Genomic DNA, 12,815 nt, shown 5'->3' with positions numbered 1-12,815 from the left:
AATAAATGCCCATATATTCTGAGCATTCTAGCAATAATTAAATTTGCACTAACAATCTTTACTATCCAACAATGTTAAATGTTAATACTGAAGCACATTTTCTGTATAGTTAAATAATCGCATGACATTAATATTGTTACTGGCAGAAAGAAGAGACACAGTGATCTCAAAGCTGTGGATCAAGATAAATACCTCTATGTGAAAATATTGTCAGGGGAATAGAGCATGAGAGGATGCACACAACATATTGAAACTTGTTGAGCAAGGTGAACAGCCCTATCTTAACAGGTGACAATACAAGCCACAGAAAAATGGAATGGATTTTTTAATGAGGTTGGAGCAGATAGTTTTGTGGTAGAGGACATACCAGCATTTACTCCAGTGCTGATAGCTCCTCTTATTGTAGGCTTTTCATGGGACTACACTTGAAAATGGGCCTTCCTTGAAGCAGCCAACATGGGGGAATGAAGTATCCACAGGCAGTGGGCTAGGATGTTCCTATGCCATGTTAAAACAGCCCATGGAGAAATAGATAGTTGCAGCTGGAGGAGCAAGTAGATCGTGCTGCTTGAAGCCCTTCTAACTCATGGGGCTCTAATTCTGCAGCCCTGGCACCCCTAGAATTAAGGGAGTGTTTTCCCCTGATCCTTGGGCCCTGTGCTGTGCGCAGCACGAAAACAGGGCCAAAGTGGGCCGACAGAGTTGGAAAGCAGTGTTCACGCAACTGTGTGGGACCTCCCCAAAGGTGGAGGTAATTCATTATTTTGTGACTAAGACTTCGGAACGACCAACTACAGTTTGAGGAAACAATAAACTTGCATGCAAATAATAATAAAAAAGCTTCTTTCCGGGGGGTGGGGGAGTTAAATGAGGCTCGAGCACTGCTGAGCGCCAGGGCGGGGCAGGAGGTAGAGCGGAAGGCAGAGCCGGTGGCTGGGTGCAGCTCCGCTGGCCCCGGGGAGGAGCAGCTTGGCGTCACGATGGCGTCGCTATGGTAACGCAGCCGCTTCTCTCGCAGCTCCCTTTCTCGCCCCGCCCCGCCCCACCCCGCCGAGGTCTCGCGAGAGCGGCCGGGCCGGCGGGGAGGCCGGGGCTCTCAGGGGCCTTTTCAAACGCAGCGGCAGTCTCAGGAGCGCGGCGAGGAAATGGCGGAGAACGACAAGCCGGAGGCGGGGGCGGTTGTTGCGCCTCCGCGACCGGCGGAGGAGGCTGTAGCCGCGCCCGAGACCCAGCCTCAGCCTCAGCCTCAGCCTCAGCAGCAGGACGAGGCGGCGACAGCAGCAGCAGCAGCCGAGAGCGGTGGTGGTGGTGGCGGCAGCGCCAATGGCGTCAAAATGTGTGTGCGGGACCGGGCGGGGGGCAGCGGGAAGGCGCGGGCCGTACCGCTACGTGAGCGCGGGCCTCGTAGGCCGCGGGAGGCAGCCGGCTTCCTCCGCCCCTGGTGGGCCCGTTGCCTGGGAGGGGACGCTGTGCAGGCAGGTCCCCGCCCCCGCGCTGGGAGCCGGCGGCCCGGAGGTGAATGGCTCGCTCTGGCCGTGGGCGCGGGGCGGGCTCCTGACCGGGCCTGCCGCCCTCTGTGGGGCTGCTTCTCTCGGCGCTACTCTGCCTCTTCTGGCCTGTCCCCTGCGACTTCGAGTCCTGCATGTGGAAGACCCCAGGTGTCGAAGCACTGCCTGCAAGCACCATTTTGTAGGAGGGCAGAAAGCCAGCCGCTGTGGTGTGGGCCATTTTAAGCCCTCAGTAGTGCCCGTGTGTGTTTGTGTGTGCGACTAGCAACATGCCATGCTTGGAGCCAGTTAGCCATGACTAGATGGGAAAGGCGCACGTTCCTCTGGAGCTTGACATTTTGCTTCTTTCTAGGGTAGAGGCAAGAAGCAGGGGGAGGAGGAAGGGGGAGCCTGGGCTACTGCAATGGAGCGAGCAGCAGATGGGTTCACTTGCAGTCCTACTCTAAACATGGGGTAGGAGAGGACACTCACCGTCTAACTTCTGTTACTAGCTAGGTTCAGCACTCATGAAAATGGGCACAGTCTTAGTCTTCAAACCGGCAATTATGGTCCTGAATTTTATGATGCCCAAGAATGTAGTATTTCTTCAACATAGTCAAGTTAAGCATGTGTGTTGTGTGTCTGCAGCATCAGGTTCATAGTTGAGACTCTTATCCATTCCCACTTTAGCAGTCACCTACTGGTTTGTAGGGATGCTTGTGCAGAAGCAATAGCAGTTCCTAGAACAGTTTTTCTGCTGCTAGACATGAGAGCAAACTTAATGACTTCTAAGCTTTTACTATGTAACTTGATAAACTAAGTATATATGACAAATTATTAGTAATGGAAGTGCTTTTCTATAAGATTTTCTTCAAGCTTAAGCTTGGAAGAGACTTCTTTGCAAGAAGAATCCTGGAAACAATATTGGATTTAAGTGCTGCTCATTTTGTACTAGTACAGTCTTTAATTAAAAATTACCAAAGGTATCAAAGAATTGGAAGTTTTAGAATTTATTTGAGAAATGTACACTAAATATTCATTAATGCCATGGATGTAAGAAATATAAGAAATGCTGCTACTTAATTTTGGTCCTAGCACATACTTATGTACATATAAACTTCCAAAGAATTTTAAAATAAATCCTTTTTTTGCAGATTGGTTGTGAACAACCCAAAGTGGGCTAGCTGTTTTATAGAGTAATATGAAGAATTCCTGTCTCTAGCCAACTATTAGTAGCTTTCCTGACAACTTGATTTCATTACTTTTATACTGCTACTTTTTGCTGAATGAATTCTTCACTAAAGTGAGGGTGGGGACAGCTTTATCAGACAGGAATCAAAGCAGCATTGTAACCAGTTTGGAAGACTTTTTTCTTAAGTCAGGCAACAACCTAAAGCTTCAGTCCCCAAATGGACTTCAGTAACTTACCACCTTTGCTGAAGTTGAAACTTGAAGCTGTTCTTTGGGTCCAGTGGAGAAATTGAGAGCCAGGCACCCTAGTGCATGGTGGTTAAGACAATCGCCTGGGAGCTGTGGATTCAGATCTGTTTATGCATAGGACTCTACAGCCATTAGCCTTAACTTGATCCTGGGTTGCCTAGATTGGGTTTGATTGTACTAACCATCAGATTACTAGGCCCAGGGTGGGGAAATATTTCACTGTCCCCACCTTCCTTGGTGAGAGGGCTCTTTTAGATGCTTAAATCCATGGAAGCGTTCTGGTTGTGAATTTGAAATGAAAGAAAATAACCTACCTGCAGTCTCTCTTGAGGAACAGGTTTTATGTGTAGCCCACCATGATGCCTGAACTAGATAGTTCCCTGCTCAGTGTGGCTTTTGTAAGATACTTAAGATGGGAGGCCACTTCTTCATGCATATCCCATGCATAATTTGGATATGTTAATTCCACTGGGAAGCATTGTGTGTAAAAGTTAGGCTAGGCTTCTTGTTCGAGTTCTAACTTCTCAAGTGAGATGTAGTTTTATAGAAAGCATCAGGGATGTCTGTCTGTCTGTCTGTCAAAATTAGATGCACTCAACAGTTATTCATTATGTTAAATTATACTCTGAAAACTAGTGTAATAGTTGATGATTCTAAACTACTAGTTTTGATACTCTTGTATGCATTCAGGATCTTAACTTACTGGCCAATATAGAAATTATTGTACATTTTTTGTGCATGTTTTTTTTTTTTTCTTTGTCCCCCTTCAGAAACACCCCCCAAAACCTGAAGAGTTACCTGCCTTATCCACTATCTGAGTTAAGGCCTAGAATATTAATTTCACACAAGCACTTTCAAATGTATTTGTGTAAAGTCCTGCTCCATGAATGCTTAAAATTGAGTTTGATTTTTGGAAGGCTAATAAATTAATCCACACAATAGGCAGTTCCAGCATTTTTAGTCCGTGCCACATTTGAAGTGGGGACTGTGCTTTACAAAAGAATAGTCAAAGCCTAAATTAATTTTACTTGATCAGAAACCAACCCAACAGTTCAGCAATATTCCAGGGCCATGGGAATCGGACTTTTGGCAGCACATTTAATTCTGCATCTTCTGAGTGCCACTCCAGTTCCCTTCCTCAGCCTGATCTGCTGTTGTACTTGCTGTTTCCTACTCCATACTCTCTGTTTAATCTTCTGCTTCCCGCTCTCTGCCTATTTCTTGCTCTGTCTTCTGCTTCTAGCCCTATCTGATGCTTTGCTGCCAGTCCTCCCAAATCTGTCATACGTAGGGTGACTGTGTCTCCCATTTTAGCCAGGACAATCCTGAATTTCAGAAGATGGTCCTGGCCGGCTGTTGGGAATTATAACAGGCATCCTGGAAATGCAGGGGTACAGAGTGCAGTCTGGCTGGGAATTGGAGAGGTGTGGAGCACCTTGCAGGCAGACACCACTGCTTGCCTGGCACACAGCCCCACCCCCATGGACTTGAGGGCCTGTGCGGGTTGGGTGGGCATAAGGCAGTGGCCTAGATTTCCTGGATAATGTCTGAGACTTCTGGAATTTCTGTGTGGTCAGCCAAGTTATGTGCCCTCAAAAAGAGGGTGCCTGTGCCACTTGTGCTATAGGCCAGCCACCCCCGTTCTAGGCTTCAGATGCACACTGAAAGAGTCAAAACATAAAGCACATGTTTAGGTTCAGCAAGCCTAGTAAGACAAATATAGGTGGGAAAGATGCATAACAAATTAAGAAACATGTTCCATATCTTTCTCTTACAATCTTATAGTTGGTATAAACTAAACCACATGAACTCATGCAAGTTGCTGATTAGGGACCCCAAACCAAAGTTTGTTAAAGTTAGTCCATCTTTTGAAAGAAATAACTTATGGCAAGTATGCGGAGTTGTCTTCCTTTCGGGTATTGAAGCTATTTAGAATTTTCTGGAAGCTAAGAAATGGTACGTGAAACTATTTGAAAGCAAGCTTTCCTCTTTCAATATCTGATTGAAAGTAAGATGCAAAAAGGCATGCTCTCTAAGTACTTGAAGGATGCAAGGACCAGTAACAACAGTTCATTTTCCGGACCAGAGATAATACTTAGGTTCTTAATAAATATATTTATAATGCAAAAAAAGCCCGATTAAATTTCTTTTATGCAATCAACTTATTAACATTATTAATTAAATTTAAGATTTTAAATGTTTTTTCTGTGCATTTTAAATGCATTCCAGTTTCCATTTTAATATAATTTGACACAATTGAGTATAAAATTAATCGTATTATAGTGTCACTTTAAAAAAAAAAATTAATAACAAAATAATGAATCTGAATAAATGTATTAGCTGTTTATAATTGTTTAAATAACCATGTGTGATATATCCTCCTCACTAGGAGAGACAAAATCATATCAACCACGGAGAATCAATCTTTCTTTTTGGAAAGTGAACACCCCCAAACCCCCCCCCCAAACCCAACAAAACCCCAAAACTTTAAATTGAAATATCTCAATTTTCACATTTAAATTGAGATTTCCTGTTTGTTAGTTTTAAACCAAACTTTAAAAATGGTGATTTTTAAAATCACTTTGATTTTTGCTCAAGCCATCCTGTTCTAATTCCTCAGTATTGTGTACATGAATTTGGCAAAGACTTTCACGTTCAAAATTCTTAAGCCTAGTCACTTTTAGAGCTCAGATAATCTATTAATATGTGAATAGTATATGATAGTACTTTTCTTAGAGCTTGTCAGGCATATTAGAAAAGCAGTTAAACTTAAGTAGTAAGATGGCCTCACAGTAAGGGCAGTGGAATGATGTGTGTTGCCAAATTAAATGCTGTATTTATGAGATTGAGCTGACTATTTTGAAGGATTTTTACTTTATCAGCTAAGAAGTTCTGACAGCATGTAAAAATGTGGAACCTGACTTTATTATTATTATTATTATTATTATTAATGTATTATTTGAAAACAAATCTAACTTGTCTGTTCTTGAAAATACAGGGATAATGATGAGACGACAAAGGAAGAGAAGGCTCCTGTGAAGGAAAAGTATGTTCCAAAACCAAAGGCAATTCCATCTCTTGGAAACAAGAATAGATTCCATCCCTATTCAAAGGATAAGAATTCAGGCACTGGCGAAAAGAAGACTATTAACCGTAATAGAGTTTTCATTAGCAACATCCCATATGACATGAAATGGCAAGCTATTAAAGATCTCATGAGAGAGAAAGGTAACTCACTCCTGGTAACCTACTTTCTTTACAAAGGGGAGGAACCTAACTTTTTTTTTTTTTCCTTTGAGCCACACAGATTTGATTTGACTTTTTACTTGATACATCTATCTTGCTCCCACCCCCGCCAACCCTTTCATTTGAGACAACTGCATTGCAGGGTAGTATGGGTAAATGAAGTGTTTACAATCTTCTGCCATTCTAGTGTGATGTGAGAGAGCCTACAGTACCTGCATGCTCTCATGACATTATAAAGAGATTTGTGTTTTTGTCTAGTTGTAGTCTTAGATTTTTTTAAGGGCTATTTTATCTACGTAACACATTGAGCGTGTGTAATGTATGAATAATAAAGGATATTTTTCAAAAGATGTTTTGTATTTTATTGGTGGAATCTGGCTGTAGAATTACCTTTTGTCTGCATTGTCATTACTGCCATGACTTTGTCTGGAGATCTTTATTTAAAAGTGTGTTACTGCTGTTGCAGTTCTGGGCTTATCTGAAACACCCCAAACTCTTTTACTTCGGGCAGTTTGGGGGGAAATAATTCTAATATGAATTCTGCAAAAAGTTAGTCCTGCTATTTATTTATTTATTTCTTGGTGAAAATAATTGACTCTTCAAAAGTAATGCAAAGCATACTTGGCTTTGAGGCTCTTAAACCAACACCAACATAATCTTTGTAACTGTTTGGTGTATCTGTTGTAAGGTGACGTGACTATTTGATTGGTTTATTTACCGAAACTTCTTATTTTAGAAAGTGTGTGGCTTGCTGTGAAATATTTGACTTGTAAATTTGGTTTTTATATTGAAGGCAAACTTATGATTGAAGACATTCAGGTAGAAAGTCACCTTAAAACAGCTGTTGTGAGTAGGATGACAAATGTCCTTGAAAAGTGCTAATGTTGACGTTTTAATTTGATAGGTTAAGGGACTATGTGTATATTTGAATTTGTTCACCAACTATATCATACTGGCCAAAATATGATCTGTAGCATGAATTAGGTTTAATATAGTTGTTTGTATAGTTCTTGAGAATGTGGCTGCTGCATATTTCTGAAATCTAGCTAAATTACATAGCCATTGACAGGAGGTATGTTGGTCTGGTTTTGATTGTTGGTGAATAATAGGTGCTTCTCTGTAGAGTTGTGCACAGGGGCACAGTAAAGCAAGATACTGGTGTTTTAAATGCATTGTCTCTTGGTATTTTCCCTTTGTATGTCTTATGTAGTTGGTGAGGTTACATACGTGGAGCTGTTTAAGGATGCTGAAGGAAAATCAAGGGTAAGTGCCGTGGGCAACAATCTGCTAGAGGTTTAAAAGTTCCTCAGCAGTTTTATTTTTGTATAATACCTGTACCAGTTATTGGGAAGTAAGTTTCATTTTTACAATGATTGTTTTTTTTTATTATGATAGACTTGAGGGTTCTGCATTAGAACTAGTCTGACACTTTCACGCAACTCAAACTAGCTGGTTGTCAGGGACAAACTATAAACGTTAACAAATGGCATTTACTTATTTTTTTTTTTTTCCCAAGGTAATACTTTTTGGCCAACATCTTAATTTAGGATTTCTGTTGTGTTTCAAATCTGTCTTATGTAATGGACTAAAAAGAAAAAAATCACTGAATTGACCAATTTTGTCAGTGTAGTATTCCTATTTGAGGATAATAAGTATAAAATTCTCGTAGTTAAGAATATATTGTTTGAAGTGCCTGAATTGACAGCTTGCAGGGCTAGTGAGCACTTTGGATTAATGCATTTTCCTTCTTAAACTGAATGGAAGGAGGTGATTGGTAGCCCACCGAGTGCCTGCAAAGAGGTACTTAGTATGAAGATTGTTAAAGATCCTTTTGTCTTTCATTTACTTATTTATTTTTTAAGAGTCAAAAGTTTGAACAATAGTATCTATGAACCTGCCATGTGAACATGTGAAATGCAGGTTGGAGTTTGACTTAAGCAGTAACAATTGTTGTGAATCAGTTTGATTTTCCTTAACATTTATAAAATTTAATGTTTCAGTTTTGCCTGTGTAATTCCTTGTTTAAAGCAATCCTAAACTGGTTGCTTTATTAATTGGGTTATGGTGTGATCAACATGTTTGTTTTCTTAAGAAGTAATTCTTAAACGTGTTTCCTATACTAGTAATATTGAAAAGGTACACACAACTCCTTAAGGGATGGTACTTATCCACTATATGTGCGTGGGATGGAATTTTGTACTCAAAAGGTCAGCATCTAATGGCATACTTAATATATTGATCAATTCCCCCCCTCCCCCTGGTTTTCTTTATATGAATCTGTGTGGCATTTTTCTGTAGTCCTATTCTGGTTTGGCTCAAAGAGAATAAATTAGAACTTCTTTTGCATTTTAATGATAGATACTCACTGAAGTATGCGTGTCCAAAAAGTAGAGGGGAATTAAGTTTGGCTACCAATAAAAAATGTTTTAACTTCCAGAACTGAAAATAACTTGACAAATAGTTACTTTAGCAGTGAGCGGGGATCTTTAAAATATTCTATATACAATTACATTTGTTGATTGACTGTCTTGTTTTTTTTCTCCTTACATATTATGGCAAATCATCATGAATGTAGGGTTGTGGGTAAGTTCCTCTTTGCATGGGGAAGACCCCTTGTTGTTAAATATTCTGCTAGCTTTTTAAAACCAACTTTATTTTAATACTGTACATATTTTGTTTCTTCTTCAAGTGTGGTTGAATTCAAAGACGAAGAATTTGTGAAGAAAGCTTTAGAAACAATGAACAAATATGACCTTAGTGGAAGACCCCTGAATATCAAAGAGGTATGAATCTGCTTGTTGTGTTTAGTTTGAGCTGATAAGCGTCTTTGAACTTTTAAAAGTAGCTTTAATATTAGGTGCTGAAAACAAAATGTGATAGTGATAGTGGAAAGGCCTGTTAAATGGGCCAGCTAAGGGGCCTCTTGGCTTGCCTGCAGATATAGCACAGTGCCAGGTAAACTATCATGCTTTGAGGACTAACTTTGAAAAAAAGAACAAATGCCAGTTTTAAATGGTAAATTACTTGGGTTTTTCATCACCTTCTCTTATCTGTGGCTAATACTATTAGTACTTGTACTTAATTTTTGTCAGCTGACCTGATTGTTGTAGGGGGAGAAGTGTGGAAATAGAATGCTTATGCAAACTGGGAACTCAAATTAGTGTCTATTTTCTTTGTACCTTATGGGCTACACTATGGTCTTCTCTCATACCTCTTTCGATGCAGCCCGTTACATTTTTAACAACTGTATTCAGTCAAAATTAATTAAAATAATTCAGTACTTGGGAACAGATACTAGAGTGATAGACCTTTAGATTGAATTTTTTTTTACTTGTCCATAGGCTAGGTACAGCATGTGAAGTGGCAGTGCACGCTACCTCCACAAATGCTCTGCCAATATTCCTCAACCCTCATCTGAAAGGACCCACCTTTAGAGGTGAGGGAACTGAGTCTCCATGCTAATTCACCATTTGATCCCTCTAACACTGACAGGGATGTCAGTCAATTTTGATGGTCTTGTGCAGAATTTCAGAATAGTATGTGTTCTGCTGCTAAAAAATGTATTTTAATTTTTTTATTTTAAATGTATTGCAGGATCCTGATGGTGAACATGCTCGCAGGGCATTGCAGCGTGTAGGAGGACCATTCCCAGGAGGACATGGACCTGATTTGGCACCTGGATTGATGAATTTACCACCTTCTATTCTTAATAATCCAAACATTCCTCCTGAGGTTATCAGTAATTTGCAGGCTGGCAGACTTGGGTCCACTATTTTTGTTGCTAATGTAAGTTTAAGCATGTATTTTAAACATTCAGTATCTGACTATATTATAATCCTTGTCTTCAGTATTGTCTTCCAGAGAAGAGCCACACGCTTGATCAGAGGTCAGGAAAGCAGATCTTACGATGACAGGCTGAGAGCCATGGGGCTCTTTAGCCTGGAAAAGCACAGGCTCAGGGGTGATGTGATGGCCACCTATAAGTTTATCAGGGGTGACCACCAGTATCTGGGGACACATTTGTTCAACAGAGCCCCCCAAGAGATGACAAGGTCAAACGGTCATAAACTACTACAAGACCGTTTCAGGCCAGACATAAAGAAGAATTTCTTTACTGTCCAAGCCCCCAAGGTCTGGAACAGCCTGCCATCGGAGGTGGTTCAAGCACCTACATCGAGCGCCTTCAAGAGAAAATTGGATGCTTATCTTGTTGGGAACCTATGACCCCAGCTGACTTCTTGCCCTTTGGGCTAGGGCTGGACTCGATGATCTTCGGAGGTCCCTTCCAGCCCTAATGTCTATGAAAATATCTCTGTAGATTCTGCAAAAAAACATAAAGAAAGACCATGCATATGAATGACATTCTATTAGCTTTTCATTTATATCCATTTTAAGAAATTGCAGATGATTATCTGTTCCCCTTTAGACCTAAATTGGCACTCAGAAGGGGTACAGTTACTTCAAAATTATTTTCCTCTCCCAGTTAGTGTGCTTAACAATTGAAAGAAAGGAAAACAAAAATAACAAAAATAGTCAATTTTAAGAGACTTAGCCTTTTCGATCTGTTAGATTGTGCTATATTGTATAAATGCTATGCTTTCCTGTGGATTTTTTTGGCTATCTGAGAAACTTACTAGACTCTAGAAAGCCACTTTTTAAATGTAGTTGGGAGAAATAAACATCTTGGAATTGCTCATCTGCTTTTTTTTTTTTTTGGTATTAAGCTTGACTTTAAAGTTGGTTGGAAGAAATTAAAAGAGGTATTCAGTATTGCTGGAACTGTAAAACGTGCAGACATCAAAGAAGACAAAGATGGCAAGAGTCGAGGAATGGGAACAGTGACTTTTGAACAAGCAATTGAAGCAGTTCAAGCAATATGTATCCTTTATTTTGAAAATGGTTAAAACAGCAATTTGTTTAAGCATGGAGTCAAATACTTTTGAATGACACGACTGTATAGTAGTTAAAGAAGTGTTGTCCATTTTCAGTGTAGCTTCCTTATATAAATGTGAAAGTCTAGTCCCACCTAATATAAGCAGACTTTTCAGCTGGAATTCACTGTTAAATTCTAATACAGTTAGGTAAACACAGTTTTTAAAATCATTGCTAGTTCTTAAACATGAATCTTTATGCTCCTGATTTACCAGTTAAGATGTTTTGTTCTGCCATGGTTTCAAATAACTGGTAATGATAGACTTTAATGTTACATTTTTACTAGAGGTGAAATTGGCACCGATGCTGATTAATGGTAATTTTTTTGTCAATCTTGTCAAAAAATTGTCAGTTTTTTTTGGCTGGTGTGGCTGATAATGTTGCTGATTTTAAATGCTGTGCGCAGCTACAGCGCAGCATGGAAGTGGCCAGGAGAGCAGCCCAGCAGCATGGAGAGTGGCATCTGGCTGGTAAGTTGTGGGGAGGGGTGGCAGATATGGCAGACCAAAGCCACCACATCGAGGGAGGGAGTGGGGCTGGCTCTGGGGCAGGCACTGCCAGCTCAAAGCACAGTCTGGGCCCCTCCCCTGCCAGGAAGAACCCAGCCTTGCCCGGAGCAGCAGTCTGCCCTTGCTGTGCGTGCAGATCTAGGGGGCACATGCCTCCCATTCCTTCCCTCAGTGCGTGCAGTGGTAGAAACTGCCCCCATGCCCCCAGACGAGCCTTGGCTCTGTCTTGCACCCCACCCTGCCCTGACTGCAGCGCCTGCCCCAGGGTCACTCCCACTCCCTCGCTCGCTGCAGGAGCCTTGATCTGCGGCCCCCCTCCCCCCATTCTCCCAGAACAGATGTACCAGCTGGATCCTGCTTTCCAAGCTGCCAGGCTGCATGTTGACAGTCGGATTGGTATTGGCCAATATGGCTCATTAAAAATCGGCCATTGGTTTTTGCCCAAAAAATCTATCAGTGTGCCCCTAATTTTCACAGTTTATCCCATTCGTTTTCTTCACCATTCTCAGTAGTCTCTTCTCTATAGAATGACAGACAATTTTTTTTTAAACCAAATTAACTTTGTTTTCAGTCACCAAACCTAGGTTCTTTGACTTGATCTTTAGCTATGTTCAATGGACAGTTCCTGTTTGATAGGCCCATGCATGTAAAAATGGTGAGTTTGTCTATTCATTCCTCCTGCTTTTACTTTGAGCTAAGCTAAAACAAGTACAGTACACTATAATATTCTTGTTTATCATCAGGATGACAAATCTATTCCGCATGAAGACTTTCGCGTAGGAGACAACAAAACACCACAACTACCCCGTGAGTATGAGCTGCACCTTTTTTCTTTTTTGTACTTAGTATTTTGGTCTGTCATCTGGAGTTGCCTGATGTTATAGTGCATGCAGCTATGTGGTATGTGTGGGGTTTTTTTTCCTTTGTGGCAAGGAAAAACTTGACTTCTGGTGGTGATGCTTCTCTTCTGGTTTCCAAAGGTGGTCTTGGAGGCATTGGAATGGGACTTGGACCAGGTGGGCAGCCCATCAGTGCAACCCAGCTGAGCATGGGTGGAGGAATGGGGAATATGGGACCAGGAGGTAAATGTGTTCTTTTCTCTTTTGTAACCAAAATATTTTCAGAATTCTTAAATTTGAAACGTTACCTGCTTTTCTCAGGTAAACCATGTTTCATAGTTTCGTAGTTTGTAGGGTCGGAA

General features: G+C 41.0%; 1 protein-coding gene across 7 annotated transcripts in view; it reads left to right on the top strand.

Moving 5' to 3' along the window:
- Positions 1 to 1,056: 1,056 nt before the first annotated feature.
- MYEF2 (myelin expression factor 2) overlaps positions 1,057 to 12,815 on the top strand; it is a 23,923-nt gene continuing 12,164 nt past the window's right edge. For 4 of the 7 annotated variants that reach the window (XM_019533611.1, XM_019533610.1, XM_019533609.1 and 1 more), the window contains exons 1-10: positions 1,059 to 1,336; positions 5,926 to 6,155; positions 7,384 to 7,436; positions 8,749 to 8,756; positions 8,863 to 8,956; positions 9,768 to 9,959; positions 10,898 to 11,051; positions 12,220 to 12,269; positions 12,358 to 12,421; positions 12,595 to 12,696. In XM_019533611.1, the coding sequence (XP_019389156.1) occupies positions 1,146 to 1,336; positions 5,926 to 6,155; positions 7,384 to 7,436; positions 8,749 to 8,756; positions 8,863 to 8,956; positions 9,768 to 9,959; positions 10,898 to 11,051; positions 12,220 to 12,269; positions 12,358 to 12,421; positions 12,595 to 12,696 (1,138 nt within the window). In that variant the 5' untranslated portion in view covers positions 1,059 to 1,145. Of the gene's footprint in view, positions 1,337 to 5,925; positions 6,156 to 7,383; positions 7,437 to 8,748; positions 8,757 to 8,862; positions 8,957 to 9,767; positions 9,960 to 10,897; positions 11,052 to 12,219; positions 12,270 to 12,357; positions 12,422 to 12,594; positions 12,697 to 12,815 lie in introns of all 7 variants that reach the window. The other 3 variants (XM_019533606.1, XM_019533605.1, XM_019533612.1) reach the window with 2 other exon arrangements.

This window comes from Crocodylus porosus, unplaced genomic scaffold (assembly GCF_001723895.1).
Source record: "Crocodylus porosus isolate Cpor-Errol unplaced genomic scaffold, CroPor_comp1, whole genome shotgun sequence".
NCBI classification, from domain to species: Eukaryota; Metazoa; Chordata; order Crocodylia; family Crocodylidae; genus Crocodylus; species Crocodylus porosus.
The sequence above is the reverse complement of the archived record's forward strand: the minus strand, read 5'-3'. Positions and strand labels throughout refer to the sequence as shown.